At 32.2% G+C, this 17,927-nt stretch overlaps 1 protein-coding gene across 1 annotated transcript; it reads left to right on the forward strand.

The window, feature by feature from the left end:
* The first annotated feature begins 10,183 nt into the window (after positions 1-10,183).
* LOC122318441 (pyrophosphate-energized vacuolar membrane proton pump 1-like) lies at positions 10,184-16,629 on the forward strand. Its single transcript, XM_043135788.1, has 8 exons — positions 10,184-10,687; positions 12,492-13,066; positions 13,281-13,660; positions 13,760-13,846; positions 14,397-14,727; positions 15,240-15,650; positions 15,967-16,026; positions 16,185-16,629. Exons 1-8 carry the CDS (start codon positions 10,456-10,458, stop codon positions 16,389-16,391), a joined length of 2,283 nt encoding a protein of 760 aa, XP_042991722.1. The 5' UTR covers positions 10,184-10,455; the 3' UTR covers positions 16,392-16,629.
* The last annotated feature ends 1,298 nt before the right edge of the window (positions 16,630-17,927 follow it).

The following is a 17,927-nucleotide window of genomic DNA, read 5'->3' on the forward strand; positions in this document are numbered from 1 at the left end:
AGTTGTGAATAAGACTCGATTGTGGAGGTTGAAGTTTGAACTATTCCTCCTAGAAAAAGCGTAGGCGTGTAGGTGGGAAATGAATGCCGTGGCATGCTCATCTTGGTGACACATTTTATAGAGTAGTGCACGAGCTCGAGCTCGAGCTCGGTCGTGAGAAAGAGCAAATTTTTTTATTTTTTTTTATATTTTTTATTTTTTTTTTTAAAAAATCATAATATAATTAAAAAATATTTTCTTAATCATTAAGTAGAAATTAAAATATTTGGGACACGTTATCGAACCCACCTCCCGATGGGTTTAGTATTTCTCTATTTAATAATATTCCTTTTTGTTTTTTGTTTGTCTCAATATAATGCTTGGAGAAAAAGATACTGAAATTGAGCAAGGACTTTGACGTGGTTAGATCATGAGCTTATACCAGAATAATAAAATGCAGTAAATTAACGTGATGGTTTTGAAAATTGAGTTTGAATGAACATTTTTTTATGTATCAATTAATAATACACAATAGAAGACATTTTGTTGTTAATATATCAAATACTCTTTTTATTTTATTTTTCTGGCAGGTTGAAATATTCAAAGTGGACAAGATTGATGAGAGCTTCATGCATTGATTCAATCTTACCCAATTTGCGTTTCCTTGACTATCTTGGAAGCTATGAAGGAAAAAAGAAAGCACTTTAATTAATTAAGCTAGTCAAATCCTCATTGGTATAGAATGAAAAAAACAAATAGAAAATAAAATCAGGCTGTCCTAATTTATTTATTTTCTTGGTTGGAAAAGAAGGAAAGAGTTTTTTTTATCGAGCATTTAATGTCACCATTAAGGAGATAGCGAGATTGCTAACGGAGGTATGATATTTATAGTTGTGGAATGTGTAAGTATCAGGTAATTCTTTTAAAAAAAATAAGTAAATACGGAATCTATATAAAAAAATTAATTTTTTAATAAAAGACCTCACTCTTTGAAAGAAAAATGCAATGCTTGGGCACTCCAAAAAATCTAGCATTATTCTTGATATTAACACTTTGTTTAGATAATGAGATGAGATGATTTTAGATAAAAGTTGAATAAAATATTGTTAAAATATTATTTTTTAATATTATTATTATTTTGTGATTTGAAAATATTGAATTATGATTTGAACAAATTGAACAATTTATTATATTTTGTATAAGAATTTAAAAAAATTATAACGATGAAATGAAATGGATTCAATCTAAACGGTGTGTCTCGTTTAGATTCAGAGATGATATGAAATCGTTTTAGATTAAAGATAAAAATTAAATAAAATATTATTATTATTGTTGTTGTTGTTGTTTTGAAATTTAAAAAAATTGAACTGAAATTTGAAAATTTTGAATTGTTTATTATATTTTATGTGAAAATTTAGAAAAGTTATAATGATCAGATAAGATGAGATTAAATGAGATCACTTCCCAATCCAAACGATTTTTCACTTATTTAATATTAAATAAAAAGATGACAAAAGAATGATAACTAAGAAGATGATAAAGAATAGGATGGCACTACAACCAACGCTCCGCTGCTAGCTCCCGCGACCACTAGTTATTTTGATGTGTTTTGTTTTTTTGGCTTTTTTTACATGTATTTTTTAATACTTTTAAATATTTTTTTTTTAACTCACAACATCATTAAAAAAATATTTCTTTAATTATGAAGTAAAAAAAAATTTAAAAAAAGCCAAAGGTATTTGCGAACGGTGGAACTAGCATTTTTCACTTATTTAATATTATATAAAAAGATGACAAAAGAATGATAACTAAAAAGATGATAAAGAATAGGATGGCACTACAACCACCGCTCCGCGGGTAGCTTCCGCGACCACTAGTTATTTTGGTGTGTTTTGTTTTTTGGTTTTTTTTACATGTATTTTTTAATACTTTTAAATATTAAAAAAAAAAAAACTCACAACATTATTAAAAAAATATTTCTTTAATTACAAAGTAAAAAAAAATTAAAAAAAGCCAGAGGTATCTGAGAACGGTGGAACTAGCATTTTTCACTTATTTAATATTATATAAAAAGATGACAAAAGAATGATAACTAAGAAGATGATAAAGAATAGGATGGCACTACAACCACCGCTCCGTTGGTAGCTCCTGCGACTATTAGTTATTTTGGTGTGTTTTGTTTTTTGGCTGTTTTTACATGTATTTTTTAATACTTTTAAATATTTGTTCTTTAAAAAAACTCACAACATCATTAAAAAAATATTTCTTTAATTACGAAGTAAAAAAAATTAAAAAAAGCTAGAGGTATCTGATAGCGGTGGAACTAGTATTATTGTAAAGAATATTTTTCTCTATTATAAAAAGAGCTCTCGACTAGAATTTAATTAATCGAATAACATAATTAAGAATTTAAGGACGAAGTAAAGTGAGATAAGCCTAAGGACCACTCAACCCTAATAACTTGTAAAAGAAAAGTCGTCTCCTAATAACTTATAAAAGAGCCAATTGCCCTTTTAAATAAATTCAACAAGGTACCTTTCTATAGGATTTATTATATTTATCCCATGAAAACGTGTGTGCTAGTGCTATTAACTCACTCCACCCACACACACGCATATATATATATATATATATATATTATAAGGTTCTCTCTCTAGTCTTAGATCTTAGATTTATTCCCTAAGAACAAGTCATAAATTTACCCTAAATTTGAGGACTTGTCAACAAAGCTATAAGGTAACACATTAAAGAAAATAAATAAATCTTAGATTTTTCCATTTCCTCTCACAATTTAATATGACTTATTTTAAATAGTTTGAGATAAATAATATTTACAGTTTTAAGATGTGTAAGTCTCGTGTATTTCTTTTAAAAAAATAGATAAATATAAAATTTATATTAAAAAATTATTTTTTTAACAATATACCTCACTTTTTTATAATTAATGTGCAGGACTTACATAAGTTAAGACTTTATTTAATATTATTTATAATTTTATATGCCTTATGAATTGTGCGTACATTAAATTTTAAGTCCAATTTCTTTTTAAGAAAATTTTAAAAAAGATTAATTTCCTATAGAATAAAAGGCACAGAAGACTGCTAAAGTCACTGTTGGGAGCTCTCGTTGGACTTAAAATATATATTTTTACATTATTTTTTAATATTTTTAAAAAATAAAAAATTCACAATAATATTAAATAATATTTTCTTAATGACTAAGGAAAAAAAAAAAAGCAAGCCCCGGGGGGGATCTAGCATTTTTCAAAAGCAAAAGGAGTCGTACGTTACAGCAGAAATATTAACAATGAGGCAATGACAAACAAGCGTTGACCCGTAATTGATTTCTCTTATATTTTTGGAAGGAAAAATATAATTACAAGCATAATTGTGTACTAATTTATACACCAATATGATGTAATTGGTTAAAAAATAAATTTTATTGAAAACAGTATTGATTTAAATTTTAAATATAAATAAATCAGTATTAATACATATATTAATGCGCGACTGTATTTATATGTAGCAAAATTCTTTTTAAACTCGAGGGAGGATATGTCCTATGGAAGGAAAACGTATTTCCACGTGCCACGCAAGAATTGGTCAGAGATCGACCTCTCTCTCTCTCTTTTTTTTTTTATTTTAGAGATCGACCTCCTTTGCGTGGCTGTTGAGCCACTCATCTTCAAATGAACTCTCAAAGAGGAGGATAAGGGAATGACAAAATTTAAAATAAGGATTAATTTAAAAAAAAGGATTTGGTTTAAATGAAGTCCTTTATAATTTATATCCCCAATTAGCAACTTAACACACTAATTTTTCATGGTATAGTAAAATAGATTAATTTCTATAGGATTAAAAGCTTATTAATTTTGAATAATTAAATTAAAATAAAATAAAAAAATAATACTATATACAAGCGTAAAGTACACAAGCGCTACACAATCGTTTTGAAAAAGAATAAGGTATATTATTAAAAAATTAATTTTTTTTCATATAAATCATGTATTTATTCACTTTTTTCAAAAAAATTACGCGACATTTACGTACTTTAAGACTATAAATATCATCTCCCCATCCATAATAGTAGCTAGATTAATTTTTTTTATTTACTAGAAATTAGGGGTGTAACCAGTTCGGTTTGGTCCAGTCCGGTTTTGAACAAAACCTAGAACCAAACTAGTAGTCATCGGTTTTACATTTTTTACAATCGATTACGCACTGGTTATTCTCCTAAACCGGTACTCCAATTTTACCAATTTTCGGTCTAATTTGATCCGGTTTTCCGGTTTTACCTACACAACCAAATAATATCTAATATATGCTAAGATTTTTTTATATTAGTGATCTACAGAGTTTGTAAATCAAATTTTGAACAATTGTACGACAAAAATCCATGTGTACGTGTGTGTTAGAACAGGGGAGGATGGGATTTTACTAATTCAATTTACAAGAAATCTCGAAGCAGACCATTTGCATTTACTTCAACACAAGAAATCTCAAATTGATTTTTCCTATATGATATTTACTATTAAGGCCACAGCTGAGCAGCCACAGGAAATACCCAAGGAAAACATTCCAGAAGGCACTGGAGGTACCACTAGATGTGCCTCTGCCTAACCAAATAGGGTGGTCCCAGTTTGTTACCAAATTAGAATGAAATTTACTACAAATGCATTGTTGGTTTACCATAATTGGGTTCTATAAATATGGCCTCAGGCCATTGTAATAGTGCATGTGAAAACAATACATTCAGAAATACTAAGCTTTTTGAGGCATTCTTTCGAGCACCTGCTATGCTAAACTTTATTTCATTATTTACTATCAAATAATCATTAACAAAAACGTCAAAAAGACTTCACAAAAAATAAATAAAACAAAATAAAAAATACATGCCAGCAAAGAAAATCCTCTTATTGTTAGAAGTGAGCTTTTCCTAAGAAAAATAAAAATAAAAATAAAAAAATCCTGCAATACCCCAACGTAGCCCTTGAGATTTCATGGATTTCTAATAAATTAAAACGTGTAAAACTCGTAACACATTTCAATTGTTTGTTTTCCTAAAGTTGAAACAGGAGAACATCTTTAATATTTTATGTTTTCAAAAGTTAAAAATAGAAACCACTAACTAGTATACCATAAATTGGACCTTGAGTACAAGGGAGTGGCTGCGGCCTGAACCAATATACCATAAACGGACAGAGATGAGCGACGAGCATCTGAGAGTGAGAGAGGATGTGGCCTGCGTGCAAGGGAGTGGCTGTGTCGGAGAAATTGAGAGAGGTGAGTGATAGTTTCTACTTTCTACGTGGGAGCCAGGGAGGGGAGGCGGGAGAAATTGAGAATCTTAGAGAGGAGAGGGGCGGCTACATGTTTTCAACTTTTACCCAAAGTCATTATAGTGTAAAAGTAATGTTTTGAATACCGTATCTATCAAGGTAAATATTTCAATATCAATATTGTTTCAGGATAGTTAATATATAAATATATTATATATAAATATATATATAAATTATATTTTAAAATAATAGTCTATATATAAATAAATTATATTTAAATATATATATATAAATTATAAATAGTCTGGTCTAAATTGGAGGTCAAAAAATGAGCTTATAGTTTGAAGAAATGAAAAAATAAATAAATAAATTTCAAAATACCAGCCTGCACAAGCTGAAATAACGGTCGGTATTTGGACCGGTATAAAACAGGTATAATACATGTACCAGACTAGTGGCCAATACAATATATATCGACTGTACCAGTCTATACGGTATGGTATTTAAAACACTGACTAAAATTCTAAAACGAGGATCTTTTTTTAGTATATATTATAATATAGTGATTATAATATAGTGATTAAAGAAATTACATGTTTGTAGTTTTATACTAAGAGCAATGTTATATACAGTCGTGGAATTGCAAACGCCGCGCAATCGCTTTGAAAAAGAGTAGGGTTCACGATTAAAAAGTTAATTTTTTTCTTTTCTTGTGGGTCTCATATTAATTCATTTTTTTTAAAAGGACTGCACGCTGCTTGCACAATCACGACTGCAAATATCATTTGTCTTATACTGAAAGTAAGCACACTAAAACGAGTCCATTTTTTGAGTATAGTTAATATATATTATAATATAGTGATTATAATAACTATATAGTAGCATTTGTTAATTGTTATAATGAGTTTATTTTATTATAATTATATTATTGATAGATTATAGTGATTATTTTATATATGATTATTTAGTATAATAATTTATGGAAAATGCTACTCGCACCGCTTAATGCTCCCGCTCCCTCATCCCGCTTGATGTGGCATGCTCCTGTGGCATCAATTTAATATTAAAAAAAAAAATCTGAATTACTCCGCTTTCTTTTATTTTGTTCTTCTCTCCCGAAACAAACCCTAACTCCTCTCTTTTTCGTAGCATTTTGGACTGCACTGGGCGAACCTCAGCCTCATAAATATTCCTTTATGGCTCATAAAATTTTTTTGAATAAGTTGCTTTTCTTCTTCTTTCCTCATCTTCGAATCGGGTTACATTTTGCCTTGCCATTTTTGAAGCAGAGTATATTTCCCAATGAATGTTTTACAGTACGAGGCAATATAATAATACATCAAACTTGGAATGTAATCTCATGATTTGTGGGATATGTACAACAACAGAAAGGGAAAACATTAATAGAAAGATTGAAGCCTTGAACTACGGTAGTTGACTTCTTGAATTGATATCGTTGGAGAGATTTAAGGCTGAAACAGAGGGTGTGTAGACATCCACTTTGTAGCATTTCTTCTCTCTTTTTCCTTTTTAATTTTATGCCAACTGAAGCATTTCTTCTCTCCTAAATAATCTCTCCACTTCGTAGCATTGTTTTGGGTGAAAGAGATTTTTATGGAGTTCGTATCACAAATCCATGCTTTGGCCCATTTAATTCTGCAACACAGAAGAAATAGAAAGAAAAAAAATACTTTGGCGCCTTCCATGGTTTCTCAGTAACCAAACAAGCATAAAAAGCCCTAGAAAACCAACTTAAATCTCATTTTCAACCCTTTCAATTGCACAAAAACAAAAGATTCTCATATGCAAATGAAATAGCTTCGACTGCAGCGTGCGATGGAGGTCTGACAGAGGAACGCGACCCTAAGGAATGCGACCCTGAGATACGCGACTGTTGGGCGGGAGACGAGTTTCTCAGTGACCAAACACGCACGTACGACACTGCCGCGAAGGAAGCAACCCGTGCGTACGACGCAACGGCTAAGTGACTAAGAGGAAATGGGGATTTCGACTGCTGAAGAGGAAAGGGGGAAGATGTTGGGAGGGAGATGAGTTTTGGCTTATTTTTTATTTTTTTTTAACACGTGGCGTGTCACGTGGCAAGCCACCTCAAGCGGGAAGGAGAAACGGGATGAGAGAGCGGTATCTGTAGCATTACCCATAATTTATATACTAATTTATATAGACTTAAAGTATATTACCAATAGTAATATAGTATTATACTATTAGTATCATTATGAATATTAGTATTAATTATAATAATTATAATAACTGTATATTAGTATTTGTTAATTGTTATAGTGAGTTTGGTTTATTATAATTATATTATTGATAGTATTAGTATATTAATTTAATATTAGTATTATTATATCATTATTTCAAGCAACTGCTGTGCTAAATTTTATTTCATTATTTACAATCAAATAATCATTAACAAAAACGTCAAAACGACTTCACAAAAAATAAATAAAACAAAATAAAAGATACATGCCAGCAAAGAAGATGCTCCTACAGTTAGAAGTGAGCTTTTCCTCAAAAAACAAATAAATAAAAATTAAAAAAAATCCTGCAATACCCCAACGTAGCCCTTGAGATTTCATGGATTTCTAATAAATTAAAACGTGTAAAAGTCGTAACACATTTCAGTTGTTTGTTTTCTTAAAGTTGAAACAGGAGAACATCTTTAATATTTTATATTTTCAAAAGTTAAAAATAGAAACCACTAACTAGTATTCCATAAATTGGACCTCGAGTGCAGGGGAGGGGCTGCGGCCTAAACCAGTATACCATAAACGGACAGAGATGAGTGACGAGCATCTGAGAGTGTGAGAGGGTTGTGGCCTGCGTGTAGGGGAGGGGCTGCGTGGGAGAAATTGAGAAAGATGAGTGATAGTTTCTACGTGGGAGCCTGGGAGGGGAGGCGGGAGAAATTAAGAATCTGAGAAAGGAGAGTGGCGGCTACATGTTTTTAACTTTTACCCAAAGTTTGTAAAGGGAAAATGCATTAAAAGCAATGTTTTAAATACCATTAAGCTTAAGGCACCAAAACGAAATATTTCGATATTGATATCATTTCGTATACTGTTTTAAGATAGTTAATATATGAATAAATTATACTTAATATATATATAAATTATAAATAATCTGATCTGAATTAGGAATCAAAAAATAAATTTATAATTTGAAGAAATGAAAAAATAAATAAATTCTAAAATACCAGCTAGTATAGGCCGAAATATCGGTCGGTACGGTTAGTATTTGGATCGGTACAAATAGGTATGATACCTGTACCAGACCAATGGCCTGCACGGCATATACCGGCCATACCGGCCTGTACGGTACGGTATTTAAAACACTGACTAAAAGTCTAAAATGAGACTCTTTTTTAATATATATTATAATATAATGATTATAATATAGTGATTAAAAAAATTATATGTTTGTTGTTTTATACTAAAAGTAAGTGCACTAAAACGAGGTCGTTTTCTGAGTATATTTAATATATATTATAATATAGTGATTATATAGTACTATTTGTTAATTATTATAGTGACTTTAGTTTATTATAACTATATTATTGATAGACTATATTGATACTCGATAATATTAGTATAGTAATTTAGTATTAGCATTACTATATCATTATTTTATATGTGATTATTTAGTATAATGATTTATATACTAATTTCTACATAGACTTAAAGTATAATACTAATAGTAATATAGTATTAGACTATTAGTATTTAGTATTAGGTCATAAAATATAAATTGTATTAATATAAATTATATACTAATATATATAATTCTTATGTACTTATCAAAACAAATATAGAAAGTTTTAAGTTTATTAAGCCATCAAAATTTAGTAATAATATTTGAGTGATTTTCTTTCTTTTTTTATTCTTACTTCTTGTGAATCTATGATAAAATGTTATTAATAAATAATATATATTTATAATATTATATATTTAAAGCATATGATCAATTAAATTTTCGTGTTTAAGATTAAACTTTTATTTTATAAATTATAATAACATTATCTTATATATAATTATAATTTATATTATTATATATATTATAATAAATTATATATAATATTAATAAATAAATAAATAAAAATATATTAAACAATACCAGTCCGGTCTAAAAGTGACCGGAACAGAAATTGGACCGGTTACGACCGGTTTTCCCTTTTTTGAAACCGGTTCCGGACCGGTCCGGTCAAAAACCGGTAGAACCGGTCCGGTCTGAGCCGATTTTTTTGTTAAAATTTACACCTCTACTAGAAACCATCCCATGGCAAACTTCTTAGTACTCACTCATGGAATCTAAATCATTGGGAAGACCAGTATAGTAACCCTATGCTATGACCTTTCATTTAAATGGCATTTGATCTCATGAAAAATTGAACCTTTGATATAAGACTCATGCAGACAAATTCGCCCGTACCACTTAGGGTACCGAAGGTGGATTTAATTAATTTGTTTTATAATTAGTTAGGCCGTTTTTAAAGATGGTGGCCGAAATGATGTCTCCTAATTGTCTTGAAAATAATGAGTCTTGGGATCTAAATTATATTTTATAGTTTTAGATTTAAAAAAAAAGAAAAAAGAGTTAATTCGATATAATTATCAAAATATTAAAATGGGGCGTTAGGATTAAAAGGTATAAAATATAGACATTTCACCTAATCCCAAAAGCAGCACCTCCCTAATTGATAACACCAAGTGGTACCTTATTCGTTTGGAAAATTCAGTACAATATTGCAATTCGTGATAACGTGTCCCATCCTTAATGGAGAAGCAATTATTTACGTTGTCTTTATCTCGTATCTTGAATGCTGACCCATCCAACTGTTAGACTGTATCCATCTTTGACAAAATAAATATCCTCCCCGGATAAAGATTGCAGTGACAGAACCCGTACCGGTTGATCAAAACAACCAGTTTACAAAATCCAAGCTTTGCATGATTCCCAACTGTCATTCCAAGCCATATGGTTCATACATTCTGAAGGCCATGCAAGGACAATGGGATATGCTCAGAGAAAAGCAGGCCACTAGGATATTGTTTGGATAATGTTATTTCTGGATTTGTAGGTTGGAGCTTTAGAGCCTGTATTTCAGAACCCAGAACTGGTTTTTGCTGCATTTGCATAGGCAACTCAGGAATCATTTAGAAAGGGTTGATTTTTTGGTCATGGGTGTGCTGAGCGAGGGCCTTACACAGGTTCTGATACCTGTGGCTGCCTTGATCGGGCTTGGGTTTGCTTTGCTTCAGTGGTACTTGGTCTCAAAGGTCAGGGTCTCTGGTCACTCTGGTGGTCATAAAAGCTATAAGGACAGCCTGATTGAAGGAGATTTTGAGGAGGGTGTTGACAGTCTTGAGGTTTCCGCTAAATGTGCTGAAATTCAGAATGCCATATCTGTTGGTGAGCTCTCTCTCTCTCTCTCTAAGTATGTATTTACTTTTTCCTGGATGTATTTGCGCCATATTAGCTCCTGATGATTGAGATCTCTGGTTGTTTTTTGCTTGTTATCCTTTGTGCTATATTCTATGGATCAAGGATATCCTCGTGTTGTAATTTTTTTTTGGTGTCATTTTGTTATTTAATTTGGGATGATGAGTTTCATTATGTCAGACGGGACCAAAATAGGAGAGAGATTTCATAGATTGTTAAATCTGTGAAATCCTTGTTTTTTTTTTTTTTTATTCTCTTCTTGTTCGTCATCTCTGTTTTCACTTTTTGGCTGTTCTCAGGATATGGTTTTTTGCCTTTTTTTTTTTTAATGGTTTTATTCTTTCCCTTGTGATTGAGATATTAATTTTATGGAAAATGTTTTAGTTACAAAAAAATTACTTAAAATTAAACTCACAAATTGATATGACTGTAAAATAGATCTAATAAATTTCGTGAAGTCAACAGTTTGTGTGATTAGTCTGTATAATTTCTTTGCGTCAGTTCTCTTTATATTCAAAAAATTTTCTTCTTGTTCTTTAAATCGCTCGCAGTAATTTTATCTTTTCACTCTCCGTTCATAGCCCTCTACTCCGTTCTTCTTCTTCCTTCCCCTTTCCAGATAGCTGTCTGAATTTTGTATAAATAGATTTACCTTTTTTTTTTTGCCTGTACACAAATGTGTTCTTACTTCTTCCAGCTTATAGCTTCTGGGATTTTTCAGTGGTTCATTCAAGATTCAAGAGCTAGTAACCAATTTTTATACCTTCCATCACATATATATTTGAGACTCTTGTCGGCTTATCTTTGGGTCGTTTGTTTTTGCAAATGAGATAATATGACATGTGTTGAAATAAAAGTTGAAAGTTAAATAAAATATTATTAGAATATATATTTTTAATATTATTTTTGTTTCGAGATTTGAAAGAATTGAATTATTTATTTATTTTTTTTTAGAATTTGAAAAAGTTGAATGATGAGATGAGATGAAAATGGTTGTGAAAATAAACGAGTGCTTTTAAGTGAATTCATCAAACAAATACATGCAACCATTACAGCCAACAGGAAGCAAAGAAGGAAAATTTGGGAACTAGAATTAAAGCAGATCTTTGATTATTGAGGTCTATTGATGTAAATACCAGAATTATGATAACATTGTTTTCTGGCAGGCTGGCAGCTCTCTAAAACTTTCTTCTCCTCTTCATTTTTGGATGAATCAAACATTCAATCAAAGAGAGTTCGAAGACAACTTCCAAACGTAGTGTTTGTCCTTTTTTTTTCGTGGTACTCTACCATTAGTGTGCTCATGATCCATTTCTCACTGCTGTTCTGGGTTGAATCCGTCATTCAGTGTTTTCAACTTGTATGATTATGATATTTTTACTCCTTTATTCAGGGCTGCTAGATGGGTCTTCTTAATAAGGTCTTCTATCTGTGGCTGCTTTATGGGCTAACTGAATAGTTGTATGTTTGAGTAAACCTAAAAAGATAAACAGGCGCATGGAAGTTCTGTAATTTCATTATATGAGACATATTTCGCAATTGTAATTTTCTCCCTAACATTATACTGTACTGTGGAGTTTGGACCCCTTTTATGTTAATCCACTTGAAGCTTGAGCAACATGCCAGTATAATAAAAAATCTAGAATGTGGTAGAAATCTTGAATTTTCCATTTGTTGTAAAAGAATGGAATTTGGCTGCATTTTGTTGGACAGGGATAATGTCACCATATACAAATATTGTCTGACCTCAATTTGATCTATTTCATGTTCCCAGGGGCGACCTCATTCCTGTTTACAGAGTATAGATATCTTGGTATCTTCACGGGAGTATTCGGTGTCATCATTTTCCTCTTCCTTGGTTCAGTTAAGGGTTTCAGCACCAAAAGTGAGCCTTGCACTTACAACACGGGGAATATTTGTAAACCAGCTTTGGCTAATGCCCTCTTTAGCACCATTGCATTCTTGCTTGGGGCTCTTACCTCCGTTCTTTCTGGTTTCCTTGGGATGAAGATTGCTACCTATGCCAATGCTAGAACCACTCTACAAGCAAGGTATGGTGTTGGTAAGGCATTCATTACAGCTTTTCGATCTGGTGCTGTGATGGGTTTTCTTCTTGCTGCCAATGGCCTTTTGGTGCTGTGGGTCACGATCAATCTATTCAAGTTGTATTATGGGGATGACTGGGAGGGACTTTATGAATCTATCACTGGTTATGGACTTGGAGGTTCTTCAATGGCACTTTTCGGAAGAGTTGGTGGAGGTATATATACAAAAGCAGCTGATGTTGGTGCTGACCTTGTTGGAAAAGTTGAGAAGAATATCCCTGAAGATGATCCACGTAACCCAGCTGTAATTTTCTATTTTTTCTCGTCATATAGTTTGACTGAAAATGACCAGATTCTAGATCTATATGAATTTCTTCATATATTTCTGAATGCATATCATGTGATTTGTAAACGCATGGTTTTTTGTTTGCCATCCAATTTCAAAATTCAGACGTACTCAGTATAGTCAATAATGCAATATTGGTTAGTTTGAATGAATGTTATGTTGCTTCTTTTAGGTTATTGCGGACAATGTGGGTGACAATGTCGGAGACATTGCTGGAATGGGTTCTGACCTGTTCGGATCTTATGCCGAATCATCTTGTGCAGCACTCTTTGTTGCTTCAATATCATCATTCGGTGTCAGTCATGACTACACGGCCATGTCTTACCCTCTGATTATAAGCTCAATGGGGATTGTGGTTTGCTTACTGACAACACTTTTTGCAACTGATATATTTGAGGTTAAGAATGTGAGTGAGATTGAACCATCCTTGAAGAGGCAACTTCTTATCTCAACTGTCTTGATGACCGCTGGTATTGCCACGGTCAACTTCTTTGCTTTGCCATCAGAATTTACTCTTTTTAATTTTGGGACTGACAAGGTTGTAAAGAACTGGTATGGCTCCCCAATCTGCACCTCTTCTTCTGTACTTAGGCATGATTGGTTTGTACCTCAACATATTTTTTTGATTTGTTAAATTATATGTGACTTCAGGCACCTTTTCTTCTGTGTTGCCATTGGCTTGTGGGCTGGACTTGCCATTGGGTACACTACAGAATATTATACTAGCAATGCCTACAGGTGAGTAATCTTCTTCAGATTATAATTTAGTGCTTGGTTTCGTCTTGTCTTCTGCACTGCTTGTTGTGAACTTAAATTAAGTCATTGCCCTGTAGTGATAATTGGATCAAGTCTTCCTGCCTCTGCTGCAAACATGTGGCATTCGCTACTTGCCCCCACCTTCAAACTTTTAAGTTATCCAAACCTTACAAATTTTGGTTCCAGAAAAGATATCATACATTTTGATTCTTAAGACCTAACTAAAATGGCATTGCAGTCCATAGAATTTGCACATGGTTAGAGGGTTAACCAATAGAGAGGCTCAGAATCGAAATGAAATGTCTAAAGTGTTAAATTTGTAGGGAAGCTTTCTATTAGAAAAGGATTTTATAACAATTCTGATTCCTACTTCTGCAAAACAGAGCATTTAACAATTTCAAATGAATTCTTTCAATTTAAGGAATTTGCCACTGCACACTTATAACATCTCCAAAATAAATGATTTTGATTATATTTGAATGCAATGTACCCATCAACTTACGAATGTGATGTTTATTACCATGTTCAACAGTCCAGTGCGGGATGTGGCAGATTCTTGCAGGACAGGTGCTGCTACAAATGTGATTTTTGGATTGGCTCTTGGATACAAATCTGTCATCATTCCCATCTTCTCAATTGCCATTGCCATTTATGTGAGCTTTAGCTTGGCTGCAATGTATGGAGTTTCTGTGGCTGCTTTAGGAATGCTCAGCACTATCGCCACTGGTCTAGCAATTGATGCTTACGGCCCCATAAGTGACAATGCTGGTGGAATTGCAGAAATGGCGGGCATGAGCCATGAGATACGTGAAAGAACAGATGCTTTAGATGCTGCTGGCAATACTACTGCCGCAATTGGCAAGGTGTTTTATCCTTTTTCCGGTTTTATACTTTCTGATTTAGTTAGAGGAGCATTTCATAACTAATAATACTTAAGCACAATATTGAAGATGATGCTATACATAATTAGTTAATGAACTCTGTATGAGGTTATTGTTACCTTGCTACAGTGGTGACCAAGAAGAGTAACTTGAATCACATTATCCCGAGAACTAGCTTATTTTGAAAAACTTCTGTTAATTTTTTTTAAAACCAATTAAAGATAACCGATAGAATGGTGAGGATATATTACAAAGTTAATCCTGGGGAAAGTGATGGCTTAAACTGTTTAGTGGCAATGGAAAAGTTGATGAATAAAATAACACTGTTTCTTTCCATCGGTCTTTGGAAATATTTCCCATAACTAGGAGCAAAGGAGTTTACATTGACACTCTGTTCATCTTTATCATTTTCTTTTCTTTAAGAAAAGGTAATGAAATGTGTCTAAGAAATTGTATTTCCACTACTAATAAAGTTAATCATCCTTATGTTTCAGGGTTTTGCAATTGGATCGGCTGCTCTTGTTTCCCTAGCTTTGTTTGGTGCCTTCGTGAGCAGGGCAGGCATTAAGACCGTGGACGTGTTAACTCCAAAAGTCTTCATTGGGTTGATTGTGGGAGCCATGCTCCCATACTGGTTTTCAGCCATGACAATGAAGAGTGTGGGAAGTGCAGCTCTTAAAATGGTTGAAGAGGTCCGCCGGCAGTTCAATACTATTCCTGGCCTCATGGAAGGAACAGCAAAACCAGACTACGCAACTTGTGTCAAGATCTCAACTGATGCTTCACTAAGGGAAATGATCCCACCTGGCGCTTTGGTGATGCTCACGCCACTAATTGCTGGCACCTTCTTTGGAGTGGAGACTCTTGCTGGGGTTCTTGCCGGTTCTCTTGTTTCTGGTGTGCAGGTATACCATATTATTTGGTTCTTCACAAGAGTGGCATTTGTTTGTAGAACAATACATGTTTATCTTTAGGTATAGTTTTGCAACTGCTCTTACTTTGGCTACCACAGAAATATGTCAATTTCTATTCTGATTGCTCATAATTTTCAAGTTAACGAATTTGTTTACTTCACACACTCTTGTTTTTGTCTGGTAATTGAGTTTGTCATGATGGTCAATCCATCCCCGAGTATGTATTGAATATGTTGTCATTTTCAATCACCATCAAATGAATCCTCAGTATTTCAGTGAGTATTCTATTTTATGTTTTTCTTTATAGGTTGCCATCTCAGCTTCCAACACAGGCGGTGCATGGGATAATGCAAAGAAATACATAGAGGTAAGTTCTTTGCTCTTCTAATTATTGTTTGATATTTCTTTCTAGTCTATAATACTTCATGATCAGATGTCATTCTGCACTAATCTTTGTAAGGAGCTGAGATCTCTTGGCAACAAATTTTAGGATTTTGATTGACTAATTCAATGCAACACTCGCAGGCCGGTGTTAATGAACATGCTAAAGCACTTGGTCCTAAGGGTTCAGACGCTCATAAGGCAGCCGTCATAGGCGACACGATTGGAGATCCTCTCAAGGACACCTCTGGTCCTTCACTCAACATCCTTATCAAGCTCATGGCAGTCGAATCCTTGGTGTTTGCTCCTTTCTTTGCCACTCATGGTGGCATAATCTTCAAATGGCTTTAAAAATTGGAGCTGTAATATGGTCATGTAACTCTGGTGTGGAGACTGGAGCAGCAAACTTGATGGAGTTCTCATCCTCACGAGTTGCTCCTAGATGTAAAGAAAAAATAATGCGGCTTTACTTTATAAACAATTATTGTGCATGTCTTGTACTTATTTTTGCTTCACTTTCTAAGCTGTTATCATATCATGTACCTCTGTATTAACTTCAGTTTCAATCTTCAGTGTCATCTTTCGAACATCGAAATATTCTTGATTTTGGTTTCCAACATTGAAATATTCTTCAGTTTCACTCTATTTTGGTTTGCTTAATCGGAGTTGAAGTCTTAGCTCCGTTTGATTGCAAGACTCAGTTGAAATTAATTTAATTCAATCTAATTTTAACCTAAGTCTGATATCTAAATATCAAATTCTCAAATTATTAAATTTATTTCAACTCAAATCCTTTTTATATATGTGACTTATAATATTTTTTAACTCAACACATCTTTATTTGTGAGACACAATCTTTTTCAATTTCTTATGAATAGTATTAAATTCATCTTAACATTCAAACACATCGAAATTCATTTTAGATGGGTCTCATATAACTTACTCTACCTACTTCACTCGCTATTATTTATAAAGAACTCCGTTTAATTCAACTCAGCTCGACATCCAAACGCAGTCTTAACCAACTAATTCATGGGCAGTCTTAACCAAACGCAGTCAATGAAAAAGTATATTTATCATTTATTTTCTCATCATTTCATGACGTGGGATTATATTATAAGTTCATAAGTGAAATATAATAAAATCTCTAATAATCTAATATCACATTATAAGACGATGAAATGATGATAAAAATTAAAATAATAAATAGTATTACTCTAATTATTTAATATTTTATTAAAAAAATTGATGAAAAATACAGTAGATAAAAACTTAAAAAGCTAATCAAAAGGTATCTTTCAAGACAAAAGTTTGTAGACTTGTAAAAGGTCCAACCTTTGCCCCTTTTTATTATCGAAGGCAGGAGTAGCTTATAATCCAAGCATCTTGCCATCTACAGAAGGTGAGAAGAGAAAGATGAGTGCCGGCCCACCTCGATGATTTTTGCAGATAGCCCTCCTGAGGTTTTTATTATTTATTTATTTTATATTATTTTATATACCATGCTATTGTTGCCAAGCAAGATTCCATTAATTGTTTTCACTTAATTTTTGTCAAGCACTCATTGCAGCACAAGGTTACTTCCTTATCCACACCTTAATAAATACAATTCACCCTATTATTATATTTATCTTACTTCTAGAAAAAAAAAATATATATATATATATATATGTATATTTTTATGCTGAAATCCACTATTATAATAGAAAATTTGTGCAAAACTTATATTTTTGAGACTTGTATAAATTATTACTCTTTTATAAGATATATTTTTGTTAATATCTCGCAATGGTACAGTTGTATTTGGATGATGAAATGATCTTTAATATTTTATAAATAGTAATAAAAAAGTAATAAAAAGTATTAAATAATAATAAATAGTAGTAT

Source organism: Carya illinoinensis, chromosome 8, assembly GCF_018687715.1.
Source record: "Carya illinoinensis cultivar Pawnee chromosome 8, C.illinoinensisPawnee_v1, whole genome shotgun sequence".
NCBI lineage: Eukaryota > Viridiplantae > Streptophyta > Magnoliopsida > Fagales > Juglandaceae > Carya > Carya illinoinensis.